The 27,584-nt window shown below is 39.8% G+C and overlaps 1 protein-coding gene across 1 annotated transcript; it reads left to right on the top strand.

Annotated features, from left to right (window-relative positions):
* Positions 1–119: 119 nt before the first annotated feature.
* LOC103510787 (vinculin) lies at positions 120–27,396 on the top strand. Its single transcript, XM_026824747.1, is given in 21 exon segments — positions 120–252; positions 781–926; positions 1,499–1,694; positions 2,870–3,066; positions 10,358–10,606; positions 12,065–12,143; positions 12,729–12,959; positions 13,837–14,104; positions 14,479–14,581; positions 14,617–14,665; positions 15,949–16,126; positions 17,067–17,264; positions 18,043–18,134; positions 18,408–18,480; positions 19,515–19,616; positions 20,630–20,683; positions 21,126–21,250; positions 21,609–21,848; positions 22,277–22,367; positions 25,230–25,403; positions 25,856–27,396. Coding segments are annotated over 20 exon segments (2,955 nt in total). The 5' UTR covers positions 120–135; the 3' UTR covers positions 25,397–25,403; positions 25,856–27,396.
* Positions 27,397–27,584: the final 188 nt, after the last annotated feature.

Consider the following 27,584-nt stretch of genomic DNA (forward strand, 5'->3'; position numbering starts at 1 on the left):
CAGGTAGTTTGAATGACACTGGTTTTTTTCTTTTTTATTCATTTAATGTTTTGTGGGAAAGTTATTTTGCAATACAATATTTCCTAATAATTACTTTTAGGTATTTGATCATGTTCTCCATACTTTTATGTTATCATGTTTCAGGTGTCAAGACTTGTTATCCTTCATGAGGAAGCAGAAGATGGAAATGCCATGCCTGACCTGGAACGGCCGGTGCAGGCTGTCAGTCGTGCTGTGACCAATCTTGTCAAAGTAAGGCTGACAAACACTACATGAACTTATCAAGTACCTATATTATATTAAAATCTGACTATCAGCTGTTCCCTCTTGAGAATTTTGGAAGATTTGTAAAAAAAAAAAAAAAAAAAAAAAAAAAAAAAGGGGAGCTGTTCCCTCTTGAGAATTTTGGAAGATTTGTAAAAAAAAAAAAAACAAAAGAGGGGAGCCTAGGTATTTGGCAATGAAGAGTTGTTCAATGATGTTACTTCACATGCATATCTTCACAGCTTTTGCTACTCTCTTGATAGGTACCTCATTCAAAATCCCTTACAATGTCTAACCTCCCTCAATGGTACACATGTTTATTTCTTCTACCTACCTACTATCTAGGTACCTACCCCTTCTTTGTTGTTTTTATTATTATTTTTTATTACCAAGTACCTACTGGTCCTTTTAATTCCCTCTAAATGGTTGAAATAAATTTTTGCTTCCCCCTTGTCAAATTATTGATAGATGACTCTGATGTTTACTACTCTTTTGTCTTAACTGTTCTTGTCCTAGGTGGGTAAGGAGACCATCAACAGCAGTGATGACCCCATTCTGAGACAAGACATGCCCTCTTCTCTGCATCGTGTGGAGGGGGCCTCCAAGCTCCTAGAGGAGGCCTCAGCCATGCTCAAAGCTGATCCATACTCTGGCCCTGCTAGGTGAGATTATCTATACTTTTGTGTGTTGATTTCTTTTTTCTTCAAGATTCAGAGGGGGAACTGTAACAACACCCTTAAATCATCTTATCATTTCCTGATTTACAGTGTTATCATCCTTAAATTCAAGAGAGAAAGGATAGGAGAAAGCCAGCCATTCCAAGAACAAACCTTACCAGCTTACTTTGTGTGTTGATTTCTTTTTTCTTCAAGATTCAGAGGGGGAACTGTAACAACACCCTTAGATCATCTTATCATTCCCTGATTTACAGTGTTATCATCCTTAAATTCAAGAGAGAAAGGATAGGAGAAAGCCAGCCATTCCAAGAACAAACCTTACCAGCTTACCTGTTAATTTGCAGTAATCTGGCTTGGCTGCTATTTCTTTTAAAAGGATAGCTTGAGGCAGCTCCAAATTTTTATTTCTCCAGTTCATTGGAAAAAAATTGTCCACCTTGAAAATACATACCTACATATGAATCAAAGCATGAGGCTGAGATAGAGACTAGTGATTACCTAAGTATCTTTTACAATCTCTCTTTCTCTCTCACTCACTGTCACACACTTTTTTCCAGGAAAAAGCTGATTGAAGGATCTCGTGGTATCTTGCAAGGTACCTCTTCTCTGCTGCTCTGCTTTGACGAGTCCGAAGTACGAAAGATGATTCGCGAATGCAAGAAGGTGCTGGACTATTTGGCCGTGGCAGAAGTCATCGAGTCCATGGAGGACTTGGTTCAATTTCTCAAGGATTTGAGCCCGTGTCTGAGCAAGGTCAGTGACCCCCAGGTCTACTGTTTCATGTTGAAAGACAAATAAAATCGGTGTAGGCAATAGGCATAGATGCGCTAAAAACGTGCAAGAATCCCACAGGTCTTGAAAGACAAGACATGTTGGGGATTCCGTGCAGGTATAGATGCGAGAAAAACGTACAAGAATAGGGCAATCTAAAGTTTACATGAGACTGTAAATCATGAAATGTTGAGCTGGAAGAAAATCCAATCCATTATTAAAAAAAAAAAAAATCAAGTAGATAACCATCGGGAAAGTCACAAAAGATCTAACCAGGTCGCAGTGACATAGGGCGTTAATTATAGCCGATGGTCCTACTTCTTATACCAATACCAAAGTAGGAGACCTTTTTAAACTGTGGGTCGAATGTACCAGTTGTTTCACAGGTACAAAATAAAATCGGGATGAAACACTCATCTTTTCTAAAAGAGAATAGAACAAAAACGCATGATTTGTGTGTTTTAACTTCTATGTTGATTTTTTTCTTCTTCCAAATAATGTATTTTTATTTTATTCATGACAAGTTTCATATCAGAGTGAAGTGTCCCGGAGGACACGGTATTTGTTTATTCGAATGACTCAGATATGTCACTAGGGCTGCTTTGTGTCCCCCTTCTCTTCTAAGCACATGCTTGAGTTCATTCTCAATTCGGGCATGGGTCCAAATTTTCGAGTTTCGCTTCCGAGTCTACCAAGGTAGACAAGGCATTGTGTTCACTAATATTTAGCAGTTCAGAGAAAAAATGAAACATGTATAGGATAAGAAAAGAAAAAAAAAAATCCTCCGTGTTTCAGAGCTTTCCGAGTAAATTTGGTTCCATGGCAGTTTTAGCAGTCTATCTATACTTACATAACTTCCTGATTTATGATGCTTAATGATCTTATAACTGTCCGACTGTCCATATTTGACAATCAAGCTGAACTTTTGTTTAGTAGGAAGAATGTATAAATTAATTAGGCAGGTCATTAGATGGCTTGAGGTTTTGAATTATAGGACCCCCAAAAACAGGCATCAGTATACTCCTCATTTGACATTACGAGGCTGAATGCCCTTCGAAACAGCCATCAGCACGCTTCGTCCTAGGCGGTCACCCATCCATCTTCCACCCACGCACAAAGTTTCTTAACTTCCCAATCTTCCCATCCCTCTGTTCCAGGTATCTCGCGAAGTGGACGCCCGAGAGAAAGAGCTAACGCATCAGGTACATCGTGAAATTCTCGTTCGGTGTTTGGACCAGGTGAAGACCCTTGCTCCTATACTGATATGCAGCATGAAGATCTACATTCATATTATCTCCCAGGGGGGCAAGGGGGCGGAGGAGGCCGCTGAAAACCGAAACTATTTGACTGCCCGGTAAGAGAGAGTTGTATGAACAGTGATGTCTTATTTCCAGGAAAAAGTCCGTGTTATAAACTATCTATTAGAATTTCTACTGTCCAAATACCTAAGCCCTTTCTTTTTACGTTTTTTACAAACCTTTGCAGAACTTTAGAAGAAAAAAAGTGATACCCATTTTACTATTTCTAGCAAGTACAAAACAACCCAGGAATCAGCCATAGATACCAACAGAAATTTAATGCTCTGATTGATGCTAACAAAAATGATGGTGAAAAGGGGCCACATATGGCTTCCATCTTTAGTGTGTGAATAAATCGTGAAGAGATTCTCAGCTGCCATTTGATGATTTAGGTAGCAGAGGGTCGAGCAACCGTGACTTTGTTTAGACTGGTGGGGTGGAGGGACATTTTAGTCTCATTCGAGTAGGATTCTTCTTTTTTTTTTTTTTTTTTTTTCTTTATTTGAATTTTCATGGACTCATTCTAGTGTTTTCAATGGCCATTTTTTTAAAAACACACTTTGATAGGTAATGATCCAAGTTTTATGCTGATTTTGGATTGATCTTTAGCCATTTAACAGAAATGCGTGAACACTTGAGGTCTTGAACTTGAACGTCTCTTACTACTCTTATTTTTTGCAATTTGCATGGTTTATTTTTTTCTTATCTTATCAATTTTTTAGGATTTTTTTCATTTAAATTTTTGCCGTCCAATCTCCAATATCGACCAGCTGCCGTCAATGCCGTCATTGCCGTTAAGAACCGTTCACACGATCGATAAGTAGCTCATTGTTCTGGTTATTCCGTCATGACAGTCACCCATATGGGATGGGGCAAAATGACGGCATGTACCTACTAAGACGGCAAATCTCTCAGCTCCCAGTTCGTCTTCTGAAAAGAGAGAGCAAGAAAATATTTTAAATTTTATTCATTTGAGCTTTGAAAGAATTTGGGGGAAGGATATTTCTCGTCTGTTAAAAAAAAATAATTTATATCTTTTACTACCTTCTTTTTTAAAAATATAATGTTTCTTCTCTTTTTCGATTAAATAGCTTTTTAAAAACACCTACCGGTTGTTTAAAAGTGTTTCAACCCTATCAAATCCCTGCTATTTAATTATTGAATCAATTTGTCCAGAGTACTCTTATCAAAATGCCAGTGTTTCATACAAAAACTATTGAGAGTATCCTGGAACCAGTAGCCCAACAGGTAACCTGACTGTTATGAAGAAAGCTCACAGTGCCATTCAGTCCAAGATGAGAACCGCGTATGATTGGCTCGAGGTAACACTGGGCGTTAGGTAGCGTGAAAAATGTCTTTCACAATTGGCTCGGGGTAAAACCATGGTTAGGTAGCGTGAAAAATGTCTGGCTCGAGGTAAAACCGGCCATTAGGTAGCGTGAAAAATGTCTTTCACAATTGGCTCGGGGTAAAACCATGGTTAGGTAGCGTGAAAAATGTCTGGCTCGAGGTAAAACCAGGGTTAGGTAGCGTGAAAAATGTCTGGCTCGAGGTAAAACTGGGGTTAGGTAGCGTGAAAAATGTCTGGCTCGTGGTAAAACCAGGGTTAGGTAGCATGAAAAATGTCTGGCTCGAGGTAAAACTGCGGTTAGGTAGCGTGAAAAATGTCTGGCTCGAGGTAAAACTGCGGTTAGATAGCGTGAAAAATGTCTGGCTCGGGGTAAAACCAGGGTTAGGTAGCGTTCAAAAACTCCTCCACAAATGAGCCTAGGTAGTGCGATAGAGAGAGCGAGTTTCCCCTCTCTCTCTCTCCATCAATATGGACCTTCACAAAGTTACCGAGGCATTCATTCATCAAGAGCCTAGTTAACTTGAAAGGTAGTGCATCCGTCTTGTAAGATGTATGTTATTAATTGACTCATTACAATATCAAATATAATTACACACTGTTTAAAATAATCATCTGGTGCATTTTATGTTCTGGTATTTCTCCCAACAATTGAACATTGTACCTATCTATTTTATAAAGACAGTAGTAACTGCCTGATAATAATAATGAGGAACTAATAGTTATGGCCTTTTTGTCCTTACTATTTCCCAGAATTCGTTAATAGAATATATGCTATTTTCCATCAGGAAGTTCTTTAATGTCTGCTTGAATGTATTTGTATATCCTAAACGGATAAGAGTAAAAAAGAAGAAGAAGAAGAAGAAGAAGAAGAAGAAGAAGAAGAAAAAAAATGGTACAGTTCAAATTAATGAACTTTAAATTAATTAGTCAATAGCGCAATATTCATGTTCAATTTCATGTCACCATTCAAGCGGTCCACTATGATTATATGTCAGGTAGATCCCCCTTTAAGAGAAGAATTAATCTCTGCCAAGATAAGGGTTAATAGGAGTATGCGATTTTCTCTGCCATCTTTTTAGACTTTTGTGACAATCAGTTAACAAATGTTCGTAACATTTCAGGATCCGCTCGCTCTCCGTGGAGGACTCGGGGAGAAATCCCTGCGCCAAATCCTCGACCATGCTATGACTGTGGCTGAGCGCGCTCTTCCACCTGACCAGACGGCTATTAGAAAGCTCTGCTCGGAGATAACGACCATGACGGACGCCCTGTGTGAACTTAGACAGGACGGGAAGGGCGCTACTCCTCAGGTAAGATGAGTGCAGAGGTCCTGGGTTTGATTCCCAGAGTTGAAAAAAAATTGCTCTCAAATTTCGATTGCAAATATTTTTAAAAAAGTAATTTTCTGGTGCTCTTATGTTGACGCAGCACCTATGTAATAGGAAGAGTATTTTGTTAGCTAAATTCCCTTTAAGGGTGACCTATTCATTTTCTTTTTGCCCTTCCAATTTACTGCAAGATATTCATGCTACGAAACAAACTTATAACGTCCAGGGTAGCAGATTTTTCATCTCTTCGAAATGTTTCTCCTGCTAAAAAGCCAAGATAGGAGTGAAAAGTCAGAAAAGTCGTTCCTCAATCAATATCTACACTGTATGAGTACCTCTGTATTGTTATAATTTTGTTTTTTATGCCCATCTCTGACTATAATTTCCCTCCGTTTGATTCCAGGCGGAGTCTCTCGCGCACAGCATCCAGGAGAAGCTGGGCTCTCTCAACCAGGCGGTAGGCGGGGCCGTTAAATTACTAATAAGATAATTACCTACATACTTTTGACAATGTGTGGAATCGAACCTGCGATCCCATACACGATATACAAAAACAAAAGGAAAGAAATGATATAAGGCCAACTAATAGGGAACAGTCATGATAAAGATGACAGTAAGGTAAACACTAGGTGAGGTTAACACTGAAGGCATTCTCTATCACCTAAACCTCAGAGTTCTATTGTTATGGTAGTCAATGTCTCAAATAAATGAGGATAAAATTTCATGTTTTGGCTGGGTTTGAAACCATGACCTCCAGTGTACCGGACGAGTGCCTTGACCACTATTAAATTTGAATATAAAACTAAAATAATATATTTATTAAATTAAATCGTAGAGTAAATAAGTAATTTATTTAAATATAAAATGCATGACAGTAAGGTAAACACTAGGTGAGGTTATCATTGGAGGCATTCTCTATCACCTAACCCTCAGAGTTCTATTGTTATGGTAGTCAATGTCTCAAATAAATGATGATAAAATTTCATGCTATGGCTGGGTTTGAGACCATGACCTCCAGTGTACCGGACGAGTGCCTTGATCACTATTAAATTTGAATATAAAACTAAAATAATATATTTATTAAATTAAATCGTAGAGTAAATAAGTAATTTATTTAAATATAAAATGAAGAAAACACGTCCAGAAGTGAATATATTGAGTGAGAATAGGGAGAGAGAGGGGAGGTATTACATAATTTTCCTAAAGATTTCCTGTAATACACCAACCTCGTTAGCTTGGAAGGTAAGCAGTGCAATAGTTCTAGACAAAATTGAACGCGCCACACAAGGGATCAAGAAGAGACCGCCTTAGCTTATTGGAAGTCACGCCTTGTAAGCGCTACATGTATCGTGGGTTCGCTTACCACCTGAGGCGATCTTTATCCTAAATATAAGGTTCGTTCTCGGAACAGCTTTCTCCTATCCTGTCCTCCTTCTCTGTGATTTCGGTACAATAAGACCTCCGTTGTTAGAGTTCCCTCTTGAAAAGAAGAACACCAGTAACTTATAGTCTATGACGAATCTTCACAAAGTCACGTCAGAATCTATCAAAGTTCCCTCTATCAAACCTCTTGAAGAAAAGACACTTACTCGCGATACTTGTGATCCGAAGATCGTTCAAGAAGCGGTATTCCCGAGAGAAACAAAATGATGAGTGTTATGAAGATGGGACTTAAGACACAGACGAACTCAGCACCACGAATCACGTTGAGTTCGAAATAACAGAGGATTATGCAGTTCGGTAAAAAAATTCTATCGAAGGTATGGACAAGAATAGGTACAAGGGAGGAAGGATAATTTAAAGATCAAAGAAAATGACTACAGTGCGGATAAAAAAATTGAAGTTACCTGTGAAAAATTTATGTTTCTTCGAGCACTTTAATTCAGAAATTTATTGCATTATCTAATTTATTCTTTTATTTTGTATTAACACACTTTTTTTACATTATTTGCTTTGTGCTGCTTTTTTATTTGCTGAAGGATGATAGAAAGGTAAAGAGATTTTTTCCGTTTTTGATTGAAGCTCTTTTTATTTCAAGCTGCATCACTGCTCTCTGCTGCACTAATTCCTTTATCTGATACTATACCTTTGTGTGGAGGATATATTTTGACTATTTTGAGGGCATAAATCGTAAGGTCTGAGTAAGGGTCGTAACTTAGTAAGGTCTTATCGTCCCGATTCCCGAAGTCGAAGAGAATAGGAAGACAGGATAGGAGAAAGCCAGCCGTTCCGAGAACGAACATTATCCCATCAGGATAAAATCCGCCCCGGGCGTAAATCGAACCCGCAGTCTAGCACTTACAGGGCAGACGCGCTACCAAGCTAACTAGGATGGCAAAAGCTAAAACTTAAAATTCACATCGTTCCCTCAAAAATTCAATTCTCTCTTCACAGGTTGCCGAGGGTTTACCCGGTGTACAGCGGGCCGAAATCCTCTCCCTGTGTGACGAAGTGGACCGTCTCTCGCGGCAGCTAAGCGATCTGTGTCGTTCGGGCCAAGGTAGTTCGCCTCAGGCTCAAGAGATCGCTCGTCTCCTGTCGTCCAAATTGTCAGAACTCAAGGATCGTATTCAGAACGCGGTGGTGACTCAGGCTCAGGAGATCGCTCGTCTCCTGTCGTCCAAATTGTCAGAACTCAAGGATCGTATTCAGAACGCGGTGGTGAATCGTGTTGTAGAGGACTTTGTGGACATTGCCACTCCGCTCAAACAGTTCACGGAAGCTGTGCTCGCCCCTGAAGGTAAGTTATTTCGACGGAAAAAAAATGAAATAAAGAACGAGTTTTCGTAGCGAGAAGCCAAATTTTACCTAAAAGGTGGTGAGACACCCACATAGCACATAGTAACAAATCTAAACCAGATTTTAGGGCCGAGCGACTTTGAAGAGACTGACTAAAAACGTATTGTCCATCTTGAAAATACATACCTACATATGAATCAAAGGATGAGGCTGAGATAGAGACTAGTGAATCTAGTGATTACCTAAGTATCTTTTACAATATCTCCCTCTCTCTCTCTCCCTCTCTCCCTCTCTCTCTCTCACTCACTGTCACACACTTTTTTTTCCAGGAAAAAGCTGATTGAAGGATCTCGTGGTATCTTGCAAGGTACCTCTTCTCTGCTGCTCTGCTTTGACGAGTCCGAAGTACGAAAGATGATTCGCGAATGCAAGAAGGTGCTGGACTATTTGGCCGTGGCAGAAGTCATCGAGTCCATGGAGGACTTGGTTCAATTTCTCAAGGATTTGAGCCCGTGTCTGAGCAAGGTCAGTGACCCCCAGGTCTACTGTTTCATGTTGAAAGACAAATAAAATCGGTGTAGGCAATAGGCATAGATGCGCTAAAAACGTGCAAGAATCCCACAGGTCTTGAAAGACAAGACATGTTGGGGATTCCGTGCAGGTATAGATGCGAGAAAAACGTACAAGAATAGGGCAATCTAAAGTTTACATGAGACTGTAAATCATGAAATGTTGAGCTGGAAGAAAATCCAATCCATTATTAAAAAAAAAAAAAATCAAGTAGATAACCATCGGGAAAGTCACAAAAGATCTAACCAGGTCGCAGTGACATAGGGCGTTAATTATAGCCGATGGTCCTACTTCTTATACCAATACCAAAGTAGGAGACCTTTTTAAACTGTGGGTCGAATGTACCAGTTGTTTCACAGGTACAAAATAAAACCGGGATGAAACACTCATCTTTTCTAAAAGAGAATAAAACAAAAACACAACATGATTTGTGTGTTTTAACTTCTATGTTGATTTTTTCTTCTTCCAAATAATGTATTTTTATTTTATTCATAACAAGTTTCATATCAGAGTGAAGTGTCCCGGAGGACGCGGTATTTGTTTATTCGAATGACTCAGATATGTCACCAGGGCTGCTTTGTGTCCCCCCTTCTCTTCTAAGCACATGCTTGAGTTCATTTTCAATTCGGGCTCGGGTCCAAATTTTCGAGTTTTGCTTCCGAGTCTACCAAGGTAGACAAGGCATTGTGTTCACTAATATTTAGCAGTTGAGGAAAGAAAAAAAAAGTCTGTGTTTCAGAACATTTGCACAAATTTGGTTTCATGTTCAGTATTATCAGTCGATCTGCACTTAACTTCCTGATTTATGATGCAGTTTAATGATCTTTTAATTATCCGACTGTCCATATTTGACAATCAGACTGAACTTTTGCTTCATAGGAAGAATGTATAAATTAAATAGACAGTACATTAAATGGCTAGGGATTTACAAGTATAGGGCTCCCAACGGGCGTCAGTAAACTCCCCATTTGACATTCCGAGGCTGAATGCCCTTCAAAACAGCACGCTTTGTCCTAGGCGGTCACCCATCCATCTATCAACCACGCACAACCTTTCTCAACTTCCCATCCCTCTGTTACAGGTATCTCGCGAGGTGGACGCCCGAGAGAAAGAGCTAACGCATCAGGTACATCGTGAAATTCTCGTTCGGTGTTTGGACCAGGTGAAGACCCTGGCTCCTATACTGATATGCAGTATGAAGATCTACATGTGCTGACATTTGGTTTTGGCTACAAAATTTTTCGAGTGGATGCCCTTCGCACTCAACCTTTGCTACTTATTTCGCTCATTCGAGCAGGATAATTCTATTCTACTTATTTGCCTTCATATTAATTTCATTGAATGGATTTCGTTTTCCAGAATGACAGACGAGCTGCATGAAATCATCCGTGTTCTGCAGCTGACCACTTATGATGAAGATGAATGGGATGCTGACAACCTGACTGTTATGAAGAAAGCTCACAGTGCCATTCAGTCCAAGATGAGAACCGCGTATGATTGGCTCGAGGTAAAACTGGGCGTTAGGTAGCGTGAAAAATGTCTGGCTCGGGGTAAAACCAGGGTTAGGTAGCGTGCAAAAATTCCTCCACAAATGAGCGAGCCTAGGTAGTGCGATAGAGAGAGCGAGTTTCCCCTCTCTCTCTCTCCCCATCAATATGGACCTTCACAAAGTTACCGAGGCATTCATTCATCAAGAGCCTAGTTAACTTGAAAGGTAGTGCATCCGTCTTGTAAGCCTTAGGTCGCCGATTCTATCACCGCCCGGAGCGATCTTTATTGAAATTGAAACGGATTTATTGATCAATCAATTGTTACATTATAAAATATATACAACCAATACCTAGCTATGGTACATTTGATCAAAAGTCATAAACTATATCAAATCTATTTACTCTGGTGCCGCCACTGGTCGCTAGTAGCGCTACTCAAGTAAAGTAGCTACCCAATTGTCCCCACGCGTCGTGTACGATGATGCAGGGCTGGGCGTGCGGGCGATTTCGCTTATACTGGACGAGGGAAAGAAGGTGAGTAAAGCAGTATTTTACTGTGTGACTTTTCTTTATAGTCAACATGGCTGAACCAATGAGATTAAATTTTTGCCGTCCAGTATCGACCAGTTGCCGTCATTGCGGTAAAGAACCGTTCACACGATCGATAAGTAGCTCATTGTTCTGGTTATAGAAAACATGACATGACAGTCACCCATATGGGGCAAAATGACGGCATGTACCTACTCAAAAGACGGCAAATATCTCAGCTCCCAGTTCGTCTTCTGAAAAGAGAGAGCAGAGAGCAAGAAAAATAGAAAATATTTTTTTATTGAAAGAAGTTGGTGGAAGCTGGAAGGACATTTCTCGTCTGTTAAAAAAATAATTTATCTTTACTACCTTCTTTTATAAAAATATATAATGTTTCTTCTCTTTTTCGATTAAATAGCTTTTTAAAAACACCTACCGGTTGTTTAAAAGTGTTTCAACCCCATCAAATCCCTGCTATTTAATTATTGAATCAAGTTGTCCAGAGTACTCTTATCAAAATGCCAGTGTTTCATACAAAAACTATTGAGAGTATCCTGGAACCAGTAGCCCAACAGGTAAGAAAATGGTAACTTTTTAACTAATAATTAATTCATTACCTACGTCTAGATTTGCCTTCAAAATATCAAAGACCTACACTACATGTAAATGGTTTTCAAAGGGTCCTCTTGAAAGGAGTACCAGCTCTATCAGGTACATACTTACATAGATGGAAACTTCTCTTTTGAAGGGTTTTCGTTTTTTATTTCAAAGAATGAAATGGATTTTATATTAATCAAACATAGAGCAAAATGTAAGAATATCTTGAAATTTGATGGACAAGGGCTCAGTGATGTGTAGGTGGGGCCCATTTCATCAAAATCTATTTTTAAACTTGAGTTATGACTCATACCATCACATGTATGTTATTAATTGACTCATTACAATATCAAATATAATTACACACTGTTTAAAATCATCTGGTGCATTTTATGTTCTGATATTTCTCCCAACAATTGAACATTGTACCTATCTATTTTATAGCTATTAGAAAGCTATGCTCGGAGATAACGACCATGACGGACGCCCTGTGTGAACTTAGACAGGACGGGAAGGGCGCTACACCTCAGGTAAGATGAGTGCAGAGGTCCTGGGTTTGATTCCCAGAGTTGAAAAAAAAAAATTGCTCTCAAATTTCGTTTGCAAATATTTTTCAATAAGTAATTTTCTGTTGCTCTTATGTTGACGCAGCACCTATGTAATTGGAAGAGTATTTTGTTAGCTAAATTCCCTTTAAGGGTGACCTATTCATTTTCTTTTTGCCCTTCTAATTTACTGCAAGATGTTCATGCTACGAAACAAACTTATAACGTCCAGGGTAGCAGATTTTTCATCTCTTCGAAATATTTCTCCTGCTAAAAAGCCAAGATAGGAGTGAAAAGTCAGAAAAGTCGTTCCTCAATCAATATGTACACTGTATGAGACTTGGACTCGAACTACAAACCTCTAGATATGAGGTTCTGCTGACCACTACGCACTTCGTTACAATAATTAGTTATTTCCCTTCTTTACAAGTATAAGTAGTGCTTTATTTAGACTGTCAGCTTAGATCAAGTTGTTTCTCATACTAACAGTTTAATAGAGCACCTCTGTATTGTTATAATTTTGTCTTTTATGCCCATCTCTAACTATAACTTCCCTCCGTTTGATTCCAGGCGGAGTCTCTCGCGCACAGCATCCAGGAGAAGCTGGGCTCTCTCAACCAGGCGGTAGGCGGGGCCGTGTCTCGCATGGATAAGAGGGGCAAGCTGGGGCCTGGGGGACAGCCGGCACACACGGTCCAGGGCCGACTGGAACAAGCCCGGGCCTGGTTAGCACATCCTGAGCGAGATGATGCAGGGCTGGGCGTGCGGGCGATTTCACTTATACTGGACGAGGGAAAGAAGGTGAGTAAAGCAGTATTTTACTGTGTGACTTTTCTTTATAGTCAACATGGCTGAACCAATGAGATTGTGAGATTCCGTGGAGCAAGTGTGGACACCCAAAGCGGAATCTCATTGGTTCAGCCATGTCGACTATAAAAAAAAAGGCACATAATACATGAGTTCGAAATAACAGAGGATTATGCAGTTGGGTAAAAAATTCTATCGAAGGTCGAATTCTATGTAAAATATGGAGGCCGTGTCTCGCATGGACAAGAATAGGTACAAGGGAGGAAGGATAATTTAAAGATCAAAGAAAATGACTATAGTGCGGATAAGAAAATTGAAGTTACTTACCTGTGAAAAATTTATGTTTCTTCGCGCACTTTATTTCAGAAATTTATTGCATTATCTAATTTATTCTTATATTTTGTATTACTTAACACACTTTTTTTTACATTGTTTGCTTTGTGCTGCTTTTTTATTTGCTGAAGGATGATAGAAAGGTAAAGAGATTTTTTCCGTTTTGGATTGAAGCTCTTTTTATTTCAAGCTGCATCACTGCTCTCTGCTGCACTAATTCCTTTATCTGATACTATACCTTTGTGTGGAGGATATATTTTGAGGGCATAAATCGTAAGGTCTTAGTAAGGGTCGTAACTTAGTAAGGTCTTATCGTCCCGATTCCCGAAGTCGAAGAGAATAGGAGGACAGGATAGGAGGAAAGCCAGCCGTTCTGAGAACGAACATTATCCCATCAGGATAAAATCTGCCCCGGGTGTAAATCGAACCCGCAGCCTAGCGCTTACAGGGCAGACGCGCTACCAAGCTAACTAGGATGGCAAAAGCTAAAACTTAAAATTCACATCGTTCCCTCAGAAATTCAATTTTCTCTTTACAGGTTGCCGAGGGTTTACCCGGTGTACAGCGGGCCGAAATCCTCTCCCTGTGTGACGAAGTGGACCGTCTCTCGCGGCAGCTAAGCGATCTGTGTCGTTCAGGCCAAGGTAGTTCGCCTCAGGCTCAGGAGATCGCTCGTCTCCTGTCGTCCAAATTGTCGGAACTCAAGGATCGTATTCAGAACGCGGTGGTGAATCGTGTCGTAGAGGACTTTGTGGATATTGCAACTCCGCTCAAACAGTTCACGGAAGCTGTGCTCGCCCCTGAAGGTAAGTTATTTCGACGAAAAAAAAAAAAAAAAAAAAATAAAGAACGAGTTTTCGTAGCGAGAAGCCAAATTTTACCTAAAAGATGGTGAGACATAGCACACCGTAACAAATCTAAACCAGATTTTAGAGCCGAGCGACTTTGAAGAGACTGACGAAAAACGTTGCCCCTGCTTGAGCGGGAAAAGGCGAAGTTCACGAAGAAGATTGGGTATAATAAAGAAAGTCAAACGGTCAATAGAGAAGGGACTCGAAAACAATTTGAACAATCCACAAGATTATTATTTTTTTCTTCTTAATAATGTACATGTGTACACCTATGAAAAGAAAAAAAAAATAAATAAATAAAAATAACGGTAGTTTTATTCTTGTTTCAGACACACCCGGGAGAGAGGCCAACTTCACCGAGAAGGCCAACAACTTGTCCGAGTGGTCTAAGCGGGCCGCCAAGACAGGCCGAATGGTGGCGGCCGGCGGCCCTGGCGGGAAACAGAAGGCGGGCCGAAGCCCCGGGGTGGCGGCAACAAGAAGCTGGCCGAAGCCCTGGTGTCGGCTGCAGGCCAGGTAAATATCCTCGAGACAATACATAGTAACAAGGAGGGAATGAATGGGGGATTATATTTTCCCTCCTCCAACCCCTAAACATGATGAGAAATTAGTATGTAAGTTCTTTCATTATCTTTCGCCAGCCTAGTTAGCTTAGTTGGTAGCGTGTCTGCCTTGTAAGCGCTAGGCCGCGGGTTCGATTCCCGCCCGGGGCGGATTTTATCCTGATGGGATAATGTTCCTGCGTCTGCCTTGTAAGCGCTAGGCCGCGGGTTCGATTCCCGCCCGGGGCGGATTTTATCCTGATGGGATAATGTTCGGGTGGCGCGTCTGCCTTGTAAGCGCTAGGCCGCGGGTTCGATTCCCGCCCGGGACGGATTTTATCCTGATGGGATAATGTTCGTTCTCGAAACGGCTGGCTTTCTCCTATCCTGTCTTCCTTCTCTCTTCGATTTCGGGACGATAAGACTATAGTAGTTACAGTTCCCTCTGTCAAACCTGGCTGGCTTTCTCCTATCCTGTCTTCCTTCTCTCTTCGATTTCGGGACGATAAGACCATAGCAGTTACAGTTCCCATCGTAGGCTTTCTCCTATCCTGTCTTCCTTCTCTCTTCGATTTCGGGACGATAACTAGCAGTTACAGTTCCCTCTGCTTTCTTCTCTCTTCGATTTCGGGACGATAAGACCATAGCAGTTACAGTTCCCTCTGTCAAACCTCTTCAAAAAAAAAAAAAAATCATTAACTTGTACTTATGTACCTAAGAAAAATAAATACATGAAGTTTTGAAAAGAAGAATAAGAAGCAGAAGAAGAAAAAAAGTAAGTAGACTGGATGGAGAAAAGAGGGGGGGATTGAGGCGAAAGCCGGCAGGTGCCCCCTTTCAATCGCCCACCAGGGGAAGGATGAAGGGACCACTAAAAAAAAGTTCTCTCATTTATTTTTTTTTTCAACAGTACTTTCTTTATTTGATTACTGAATATTTTGAATACAATAACTGGTAGGTATCACAATCAATAGAATAGAATACTATCATTAGAATCAATCTTGGATTCTTTGTCCCCCTATGTCCCGATAGATTTTAAGGCTTTTTCTAAGAGATAACAATGGATGGTAAGTAAGGCTTTTAACAGCGTGCACCAACCTCAGTGGTGCAGTTGTTAGCACGGTGGACTTTGAATCTGGAGGTTAGTGGTTCGAGTCCAAGTTAGGTCATAAAATTTAGCGTAGTGTATTAAGCGGGGAACGACATTTGTAACAAGAATTTGTGCTTAACGCAATTAAAATTCCTATTTGACCGCAGGTTGAATCACTCACCCCGCAACTAGTCAACGCGGGTCGCATACGCATGACATACCCGCAAAGCAAGGCCGCAGACGAGCACTTTGAGAATTTGCGGAACCAGTACGCAAACTCCGTGGGTAGACTGCGCGATCTGTGTGATGAGGCTATTGATCCCGCTGAGTTCATCAAGTATTCCGGTAGGTCAAATAACTAACCAAACGAAGTGAGGTCCAGTTTTTTTCCCCCTCTTAAAAGAGTCAGGGTGGATTTCACCAATATTTTTTCAGTCCTTAGAAGGCCTGTTAAGCTAACAGCCTGTTAAGTTCCATAGTCCAGGGCCAAAATTTCAATGTAAAATTTAAACCGGAAAGAGCCTTCAAACCTAGTTAGCATGGAGGGTATCGCGTCTATCTTTTTAGTACTAGGTCGTGGATTCGATACCCGCTTGGTGCGGATTGTATTCTAAACGGTCGGCTTTGTCCCATCCTGTCGTCCTTCTCTCTTCGCTTTCGGGACGATAAAGCTCCAGCAGTCAAGTCTGGCGCACATTGAGACGCAGTTCACTTGCACAGCCGCGCAGTTCAGCAGAGCAGTTTTTGTAATCCACTGGATTCAATTATACCGCGCACATTAAGACACAGGACACTCGCACGTTTCACTTGCCTGTGTCATTGGCCTGCGACACTTGTTAATAGGCTTAACAGCGCTGTTAAGCTGACGGGCTGTTAGGGACTAAAAGAAAGTTGGTGGAATCCAGGCTCTATTGTTCTATTAAATCAAAGGCTCTATTATTCAATTAAATATCAATCATTAATTATTTGTGGTGATGCAGAACTTTTTCACAACGTTTGCGCTTAGTACCTTCTTTAAAGTCAAATCTATTTACTCTGGTGCCGCCACTGGTCGCTAGTAGCGCTACTCAAGTAAAGTAGCTACCCAATTGTCCCCACGAGGCTGAGTGTATCCCGAACTTCAAGCACACTGCCGAAAAAACTTCGAACCCGGGACTTCTCTTATGAAGCCTAGTGTAATATCTACTCACTCAACCATGGAGGTTGCTAAAGTTTCGATTTTGAATATTTTTAGGTCACTCGATTTTGATTTTTTTTTTCATTATTATTTATTTATTTGTTTCAGAGGAGCAAATGCAGAAGCATACCCACCTCTGTGAAGATGGCATCACGAAGCACGACCCGAACAAAATGGTGGAGCACACCTCTGCCATTGCTAGATTGGCCAACAGAGTGCTGCAGGTGGCCAAGCAGGAAGCTGACAATAGTGAGGACCCGGCCTACGTAGCAGCATTGAACAGAGCTGCCAACGTGTTGCAAAATGGTGAGATTAGTTTCATATAAATAAAGAGTCTAAACAGTTTAAACTGCGGAAAGTTAAACAGGAAGGAAGTAGACCAGCTTAGTCTGGCTGGGGGACTTTAAACAGGGAGTATACCAGTTAATTTCCCTTGTTAAAGAAACAGCAAAGGTTGAGTGTGAAGGGATCGACTCGTAAAATTTATAGCCAAAACCAAATGTCAGCCTAAAGTAATCACCCTAGTTAGGGCTGATTGAGAGGCTGACAAAAAATGCCAACCCCGTCTGTACACGGGAAAAGACGAAGAAAAAGAAAGAGGTTCCATTTTACTAACCTTTTTTGCTGCCAGCCTAGTTAGCTTGAATGGTAGTTCCATTTGACCGCTAGATCGCGGGTTTGATTACCACCAGGGGGGACTTTATCCTGAATAGATGAGTTTTGTTCTTGGAAGGGCTGGTTTTCTCCCATTTTGTTTTCCTTCTATTTTTTATTTCGGTCCAGGTATGAATTTTAAAGATACTAAAACTTGACTACTTCTTATTTCAGCGGTTCCTCCCATGGTACAGAACGCCAAACAAGTGGCTCTCAACACAAGGGACGCAGCCTAGTTAGCTTGAAGGGTAGTTCCTTTTGACCGCTAGATCGCGGGTTCGATTACCACCAGGGGTGGACTTTATCCTGAATAGATGAGTTTTGTTCTTGGAACGGCTGACTTTCCCCCATCTTGTTTTCCTTCTATTTTTTTATTTCGGTCCAGGTATGAATTTTAAAGATACTACAACTTGACTACTTCTTATTTCAGCGGTTCCTCCCATGGTACAGAACGCCAAACAAGTGGCTCTCAACACAAGGGACGCAAGTGCCGTGTCTAGATGGAGAGAGGCCAACAAAGCTGTAAGTAGATTTGCTCGCCTCGTCCTCCTTCTCTTTTCGATCGCGAAGTGCCTCGGTGGAGTAGTGGTCAAGACTCTCGCCTGCTAAACAGGAGGGCGTGGGTTCGATCCCAGCCGAGGCATAAAATTTTATCCTCATTTATTTGAGAATTTGACCACATAATAATGGGGCTCTAAGGGTTAGGTGGCAGAGAACGCCTCCCGCGTTAACCTCGCCTAGTGGTTACATTTCACTCAAGAGTATATTATTATTATTTGTCTATTTTCATTCCAGTTATTGAATGCCGTAGGGCAAGTAAGACGGGCAGTCACTGTAGTGCCTGACATGGAATCCTTGAGACTGAACGGTAAGCTCTCTTTGTGGTTACATTTCACTCAAGAGTCTATTATTATTATAATTTGTCTTTTTACTTTTTTTCATTTCAGTTATTGAATGCCGTAGGGCAAGTAAGACGGGCAGTCACTGTAGTGCCTGACATGGAATCCTTGAGACTGAACGGTAAGCTCTCTTAGTGGTTACATTTCACTCAAGAATCTATTATTATTATTTGTCTTTTTACTTTTTTCATTTCAGTTATTGAATGCCGTAGGGCAAGTAAGACGGGCAGTCACTGTCGTGCCTGACATGGAATCCTTGAGACTGAACGGTAAGCTCTCTTGTGTTATTAACTCGTACTTGTACTAAATAAACACTGAGTGAGTTTCTATTAGGGGCCCATTTCTGATAATCCTGATTACCCAATGAAGGAAATAGGACCTACCGCATTTGGTGGTTCAAGTACAACACCGACCCTTCCAGGAATTGGCCCCAGTAGATTTACCAGTACCAGTATGCATGTTAGATAACACTTTAGATCTCACTGAAAAATTAGTAGAGAGTAGATTTCACTAAAACCATCTTAGTAGTGTGTAGATCTCATTAAAACACATTTGAAGGTTTAAAAACAGTAGATTTGTTGAATTAATATTGGTCAAGGAAACTACTAGTTAATACTCAAAGTTAATACTCTTTTGAAGATAAAATGCCTAATCAGTAATTAGCATTCAAAAAAGAGAGATCTATTTTGCCCCGGCTGGGATTTGAACCCAGAACCTACGGGTCGATAGTCAGTGTCCAATGACGATGCGAGTAGCAGGACTACCAACTAGCCTTGTGTAATATTGTAATGTTGTGTATAGTGTATAGCCATAGTTGTCCAGTCCAGTTTAATTGCTGTCCAGTAGTGTCCAGTCCAGTTTATTTCACTCTTCTTAACCCTAACGTTTTGTATATAGCCATAGTTGTCCAGTCCAGTTTAATTGCTGTCCAGTAGTGTCCAGTCCAGTTTATTTCACTCTTCTTAACCCTAACGTTTTGTTTTTCCACCGGCCATTGTTTCAGATGCTAATATCAATAACGAGTATGACTTTAGCTATGCTCATGCTCACCCAAGTAACTCTTCACCCCATCACATTGCTTACGCTAACCATTATGTAGTGCCAGGTACATTGACTAATTTCTTCTAGTTTTTTAACCATTAATAATAGTAGCAGTTTCAGCAGTCTTCAACTTCCACTGTTTCGTAGTTTTACGTCCCAGGAATGTTGCGACCATTTTTTTTAACCATTAAAGGTAGACTACTCACTCTACTAATGAATGATCAACAAACCCTGGTTGAACCTTATTTAGACTACGGGGGTAAAGGGATTTTTCAGTCTCATCCTAGCCGTATAAATGAGGTATAACAAACGTTCATGATGTATAATAACTTTAAAGGAGCAACCTCATTGGCCGAGTGGGTATCACACTAGGCTTGCACGCAGGAGGCCCGGGTTCGATTCCCGGCGGTGCCGAGGTTTTTTCGGCTCTGTGCTTGGAATTCGGGGTGCTCTGATGTTGTATTGAGTGTTTTCCTGTGGTTTGATGTTGTAAATACTCTGTTCCATGTTGCTCTATCCAAATTTCAATCATTTACTGTTAACTCTATTCTACCCCGCATACCCTATTGTTTTGTGTGTTTGCACCGTTTGTTATCTACAGATTTACTTGATTCGAGTAGCGAACAGTGGCTACATTACCAGTGTAAAAAGATTAATAAAATATGGAAATTGATTGCAAAGGAGGCACTTAGTAATGTTGTGATATCCACAAAAGTTGTGAAAAAGCTCCGCTTTACCACAAAAAATTTGAGAGAGACTAATAACTTAAATGGTATTCTGGAATACCGTGAGTAAAGTAGGCTTAAAATGTATCACCGACTCAAGTTGAGAGTTTGGTAATGTTGTATTTAGATGTTAAAAAGATGGATTGGAAAAAATATTTTGACACTTAGGAAATAAGTCATTACACTTAACCAGTCACTCAGCAATGTGCGAGTTTTTTTTTTTTTTTGTCACTTTTATGTTTTAGATTTTTTCACTTTAGAATCATTTAGAACTTTGTCACTCGGCAATTTTGGGTTTCGATTTCTGTCACTTTGAAATGTTTTGCACCTCGAATACTCTCATTTCTTTCAGATGAGCCTCTCTATCAACAGAAACAAATGAAACCCAATGTGTACGCCGACAGAGGTAAGAATTTCTTAGTCATAGATTTCACAGATCAACCCTATAGTTTTCATATAAGTGGAGAGACCCATATTTGTTTTCGATTTTTCAGAGAATTACAATAGTAAAGCAGCGTTACGGGTGATTGATATCCAAATGGGTGACCACCTGGACCAATAGTGTCCAGATGGTTTGACTTTTCCTGGCCACACTCAGGCTGTATAAGGTTAATGTTAGGAGGCGAGTAGCTTGTTGCCGAATGGAGGTTAATACCCTCCATTACTAAAAACCTTAATATTGATGGTGTCCGGTCCGTTATACAGTGAAGTTAAACCCCTTGGATATGGGGTGCAATAGTCCTACATACTGGACTCCGCACACAGGAATTTCATCAGAAAAGGCCCCCATTTCAATGTAATGTAAACCCCTTCGCTTAACCGAAGACAAATTTCTGTTGTGGTTTCAGACATGGCCCCACCCCGCCCCCCTCTACCAGGGGGTGATATGCCCCCTCCCCGTCCTCCCCCTCCCGCGACAGATGATGAGGATGATATGTTCATGCACGCCCCCCTTCCCAGTCAACCTATCATGGTAAGAGGGAGAAAAATAATTTCCGGACTTTGAGGGTGGATTTCACCAATATTTTTCAGTTGAAAAAATGCTCAGGTTGTTTTTCAGTTTTACCTACATTCATTTGACATTCCCTCTTCTTCGCCTTTTCCCGTGTTCAGACGGGGTTGGCGTTTTTTTGTCAGCCTCTCAATCAGCCCTAGCTAGGTTGTTAGCTTTGGGCTGACGTTTGGTTTTGGCTACAGAAATTTTACGAGTGGATGCCCTTCGCTGGTATCCTCCCTGTTGAAAGTCCCTTAGCTAGACCAAGCTGGCCAACTCTCTGTTGTCCACCAGCCAGACCAACCTACATTCATTTAACACACTTTTTTTTATTCAGGTGGCCGCCCACGGTCTGCATCAAGAAGTGAAGCAGTGGTCATCGAAAGACAACGACATTATTGCCGCCGCCAAGAAGATGGCTCTGCTCATGGGCCGCCTATCCTTACTAGTGAGGGGAGAGGGCGGTACTAAGCGAGACCTGATTGCCTGTGCCAAGGCTATAGCCGAGGCCAGTGAGGAGGTCACCAGACTCGCTAAGGAACTCGCCAGGGAGTGTACGGACAAGCGAATGCGTACGGTAAGTTATCGGAATTTTTTTCGTTAGGCTGAGAGCCTCTTCACAATTTTTGCAGGTATCGTAGCATTACCTAAGGAGAATTTTATTTTCGCTACCAATTTTGGTTCCGCCTAGGAGATGTGCATTTTCAACTTCAACGCCTTGTTGGCTGGTGTTTATCCGCAGGCCCCCATGTATGAAAACATCTCCATTACGTGAGAGACAGACTCTAACCATTGAAAATACAGAAATACAAGTGTCCCGTGGCAGCCAGTGTGGCAGCGCTATCAAGCCCAAAGAGAAAAAAGTTCCGGAAAATAAAATGCCCCTTTAGTTTTCATGTCTGTAAGACAAGCATGATTCCTGTATCACAGTGTTTGAGTCATATTTATTAAGTAAGCAGTCATATGTATTAATTAACTTCGATGTTGTTTCTATTTGGTTTTCAGAACTTGCTGCAAGTATGCGAGAGAATTCCCACCATTGGAACTCAGCTCAAGATTCTGTCCACGGTGAAGGCAACCATGTTGGGAGCTCAAGGTAAACTTCAGACCAAGTGTGTCTTAACTAAAATATCAAGGGGGAAAAGAGATGGCCCTCCTTCTTGTGAAAGAACGAAGAAATTTAAGAACTGTGTATGTATGTAGCAAATGTCGGGATCTTTGACCATTAGGCCATTTTTCCTCTCGCATCCCAATATCTCCCTACAATGTCATTGCTGGCTTCCAAGGCAGGACAGAAGTTTAGGTGTGAGGAGTTCATAGGGGCATTCAAGGAACATAAAGGACAAGTCCTTCTCTCTTCGCTTTCGGGACGATAAGGCTCCAGTAGTCAAGTCTGGCGCACATTGAGACGCAGTTCACTCGCACAGCCGCGCAGTTCAGAGCATTTTCTGTAAACCACTGGATTCAATTATACCGCGCACATAGACACAGGACACTCGCACGTTTCACTTGCCTGTGTCATTGGCCTGCGACACTTGTTACAGTTTCCTTCATCAAACCTAAAAAAAAAAAGTCTACACATACACCTACATTAATTTAACACATTTTTCTTTATTCAGGTGGCTGCCCACGGTCTACATCAAGAAGTGAAGCAGTGGTCATCGAAAGACAACGACATTATTGCCGCCGCCAAGAAGATGGCTCTGCTGATGGGCCGCCTATCCTTACTAGTGAGGGGAGAGGGCGGTACTAAGCGAGACCTGATTGCCTGTGCCAAGGCTATAGCCGAGGCCAGTGAGGAGGTCACCAGACTCGCTAAGGAACTCGCCCGGGAGTGTACGGACAAGCGAATGCGTACGGTAAGTTATCAGAATTTTTTTCGTTAGGCTGAGAGTCTCTTCACAATTTTTGCAGGTATCGTAGCATTACATGAGAATTTTATTTTCACTCTTAATTTTAGTTGCGCCTAGGAGATGTGCATTTTCAACTTCAACGTCTTGGCTGGTGTTTATCCGTAGGCTCCCATGTATGAAAACATCTCCATTAGGTGAGAGACAGACTCTAACCATTGAAAATACAGAAATACAAGTGTCCCGTGGCAGCCAGTGTGGCAGCGCTATCAAGCCCAAAGAGAATGAATTTCTTCTCTTGCATTATGAATTTTTAAATTACATTATTAGTTACTGATAGTTTACGAAATTTAGGAATGTTTTAAAAAAATTGCTGTACGTCTGTTATGTTTTAAATCGATCAATTTCTCTCTAGGTGTCTTCTAATGTGTAGAAAGTAATCTTACCTGGTTCACATGACATTTCACTACAAGTTATAATTATATTCTAAATTCCACGCTACATTAATTTTATTAACTTTATTTTCTCCTGTTTAACATTGTCATATTGTGAACCAGGTCCAGATTCATCGCATGAAATTTTCTTTATATCCAAAAAAGAGTATTTTTTTCGTTTTTTTTTTTTTTTTTACTTTCTTTTACTAATTTTCCATCTATTTTCTGCTAGTACCTTTTTTTTTTTACTTTCTATTACTAATGTTCCATCTATTTTCTGCTAGTACCTAGCGTAATCTCTTAACATTTAATTGAATACTAATCCAATTTAGGGCTCAATTGCATAATAAGATGACTGTCTTCTTTTTACATATCACATTCTAATCAAACTTATTACGTTTGGTAGTATCCTTCCTATCATTTTGAACAATCTCTAGTATGCATTTGGGCCCTTCAAGTAGGTACCTAATTTTCTTTTCTTTTTTTTTAACTAGTTTTTTTGTTTTTACTTTCTTTCTTTCTTTCTAACCTGTCTTGTGCAGTTATTAACATTTGGATTTTCTTTTTCTCTTCGTCAACTTTCCAGGCCTGATGATTGGCGCTAGTAAGTTTTATTCTGATACCCCTCTGATGTTGTATTGAGTGTTTTCCTGTGGTTTGATGTTGTAAATACTCTGTTCCATGTTGCTCTATCCAAATTTCAATCATTTACTGTTAACTCTATTCTACCCCGCATACCCTATTGTTTTGTGTGTTTGCACCGTTTGTTATCTACACCTTTCTCTGCTGTAGGTGTCATATGCTTCGCATTACACAAAGGATATAGAAATGTATTTTTTTATCCAGCTCCTAGCTACTTCTAAGTGTATCGCAAAATTTGTCATTTATTTTGTACGTGTTTTCCTTGAGTGTTTTTGCATTATTATTTCCTTAATTATTATTTTTATTTTAAGAACCCTTCTGATGTTGTATTGAGTGTTTTCCTGTGGTTTGATGTTGTAAATACTCTGTCTGTTCCATGTTGTTCTATCCAAATTTCAATCATTTACTGTTAACTCTATTCTACCCCGCATACCCTATTGTTTTGTGTGTTTGCACCGTTTGTTATCTACATTCTGATGTTGTATTGAGTGTTTTCCTGTGGTTTGATGTTGTAAATACTCTGTTCCATGTTGTTCTATCCAAATTTCAATCATTTGCTGTTAACTCTATTCTACCCCGCATACCCTATTGTTTTGTGTGTTTGCACCGTTTGTTATCTACACCTTTCTCTGCTGTAGGTGTCATATGCTTCGCATTACACAAAGGGTATATATAGAAATGTATTTTTTTATCCAGCTCCTAGCTACTTCTAAGTGTAGGTATCGCAAAATTTGTCATTTATTTTGTACGTGTTTTCCTTGAGTGTTTTTGCATTATTATTTCCTTAATTATTATTTTTATTTTAAGCAAATCTCCATTAGGGTCAGGGCCGTATTTAGCCCCCCCTCCTTTACCATAGGCCAGACTCCGAAAATTTGGAGCATTTTTACTGACGGGAAAATCAATTGGCAATGTTCGGAAAACTAGACAAGAGTCTTTTTTCAAGCAATTATTTAACTTTGAAAAGGGGAACCCAATGGTTAGCTCCAAGATAAAAGCGAATAATTGAATTTATTTCATTTCTCTCCCTAGGTACGGAGGAAGATCAAGAGGCTACGGATATGTTGGTGGGTAACGCCCAGAACTTGATGCAATCCGTGAAGGAAACGGTGCGAGCTGCTGAGGCCGCGTCTATCAAGATTAGAACAGACGCTGGTATCCGACTAAGATGGGTACGGAAGTCTCCTTGGTACCAGTAGATACCAGGTAAGCTATGTACCTTAAATTAAATTAAAAAATTAAACCCAAGTCTCCTTGGTATTAGGAGACCAGGTCAGTTATGTACCTGAAAAATAATTTGGACCGATAACAATACTTTCTCATTACTAGCTTCGCTAGTACTTTAGTAATCTTCTTCTTCTTCTTTTCCCGTGTACAGACGGGGTCGGCGTTTTTCGTCAGCCTCTCAATCAGCCCTAACCAGGGTGATTGAGTGACATTTGGTTTTGGCTTTGTCACTGGGTTGTGGTCTCGGCCATTCAAGATCAGGTAGGTTCCGTGGTCCGTACAGCTTCATTAGACGCGTACCTGTTTTTATTAGGTATCATTTCTCATTAATATTATTTTTCGGGAAATCTCATAGTTACAATTTATTTTTACTTTTTGTGTATATTTCCTGTGACCAATAAAAACCACTGACCTGACGTTTTCTGTTTTAGGTTTTGGGGAACTCTCTAGCCTGTCTCAATAAATGATCTTGGAATCGGTGCATTATAATTTTTGTTTTTATTTATTCTACTAAAGCCAAGCTGCCTTATTGTTTAAGATTTGTTAAGTGCCATTATTTTATTTATTTCTGTGTATACTGGAAGTCTAGTTATAAGACAGGTAGGTATCAAATTACCTATTTGTCCCGATAGATTCAGTGTGACTCAGAGAACCATCTGTGAGACACCCTGAATTGCAGATCTTATCTATTTGTAACTTTTAATTAGTTAAATAATGTACAAAACAGTGTAACGAACTTGGGCTATTCCTTAGAATCCCGACTCATATGCAATTTTTTAGGTACCTTAATATTGAATTTGCCTTTTTTTATGAACCTAAGTAGACAATCATGGAAAAAGTTGAGCAATTTCCGTATTTGTCAAATTGTCCTTTTTTCTCCCTTTCATTTCCTCCCACAATTTACAAAATTAGATGTCCACTATATGCAAAGCTCTACCTTACTAATAGACTACAATGTATATTACTTACGATAGTAGATAATTTTATTCCAATTTATTAGCCTCTTTCTTCAGGTCATATTTATCAGTAGGTACCTTATATATATATAAAAAAAATTGACCCTGCCAAAAACATAGGTTGCTACATGTCATATTGAATAAATTTACATGCTTTTATTTAAATGTGCCAGTTTTAACCCAAGTTTCAATAGTTAGAGGCATTTTTTTTTTCCTCAGAATTATTCCGTCCGTCTATCATGCTCTATTTCCTATTTATTTTCGCTAACCATGTCCACTTTTCTATATTTAGCTAGGTGCTTTGTAAACCACAAAAGAGTAAAGTTACCCAAGTTCATAAATAGGAGTATTTTATATTGCTAAACAAGCATACATTTAAACATGACAGATTGAAAAAGCCTTTTTTGTTTTTGATCTAGAATTTAGTATTAATTCTGTAGTTCAATATGTTTAGTCTGTAGTATTATTATTATTATTTTTTTTTTATTTGTATATTTTTAACATAAAAGCAAACCGTGGGCAAATTAAGAGTAAGAATAAAAATGAAAAAATCAATATGGGCTTGACATTATTGATATTTTAGGGATTAATTTGTATTTTAAATTGGGTTTAAATATTTTTCCTGTGTAGTCCATCATTTGATGGTTGTTATTGTTCATGATTGTGTATGTAGGTAATTCAATACCTATTACCTACCCATTTTCATTACTTTCCCTATTTTATATTTAGGGAAGATTTCAGAAATTGATGTATTTTTTACAGTTTTCCCTAAAACTGTAGTCTTCCCTTATTTGATATCTTTATTACAAAACTTCTTCCCTTTATTATTGGTCTTCCTTCTTCAAATGCACTGGAGTAAACACAGAAATATAAACCATGGTATAATGTAGGTTTACCCTTGTTTCAATAATAAAATTACCATGGTGACAATTGAAGGAGTTTTATTTTAAAATCTTACTTATGATGTAGCTCTAGTTAAAGATTGTGTTCACATATGTGGGTTAGAACTAAGGGTGGGGATTTTCTTATCAAAAACAGGCATGAAAATTTTACTAACAGTGATAACTTTTGGAAAAAGATTCCCACATTTAACCTGTTTAATCACACCATTTTCCATAGTTTACTAATTTTCCTATTTAGCTAATTTAGTCAAGTAATAATGTTGTTTGTTGACTAAAATGTTTATTTTATTTATGTATTAAAA

The sequence above is a fragment of the Diaphorina citri genome, unplaced genomic scaffold (genome assembly GCF_000475195.1).
Source record: "Diaphorina citri unplaced genomic scaffold, Diaci psyllid genome assembly version 1.1 scaffold642, whole genome shotgun sequence".
NCBI lineage: Eukaryota > Metazoa > Arthropoda > Insecta > Hemiptera > Psyllidae > Diaphorina > Diaphorina citri.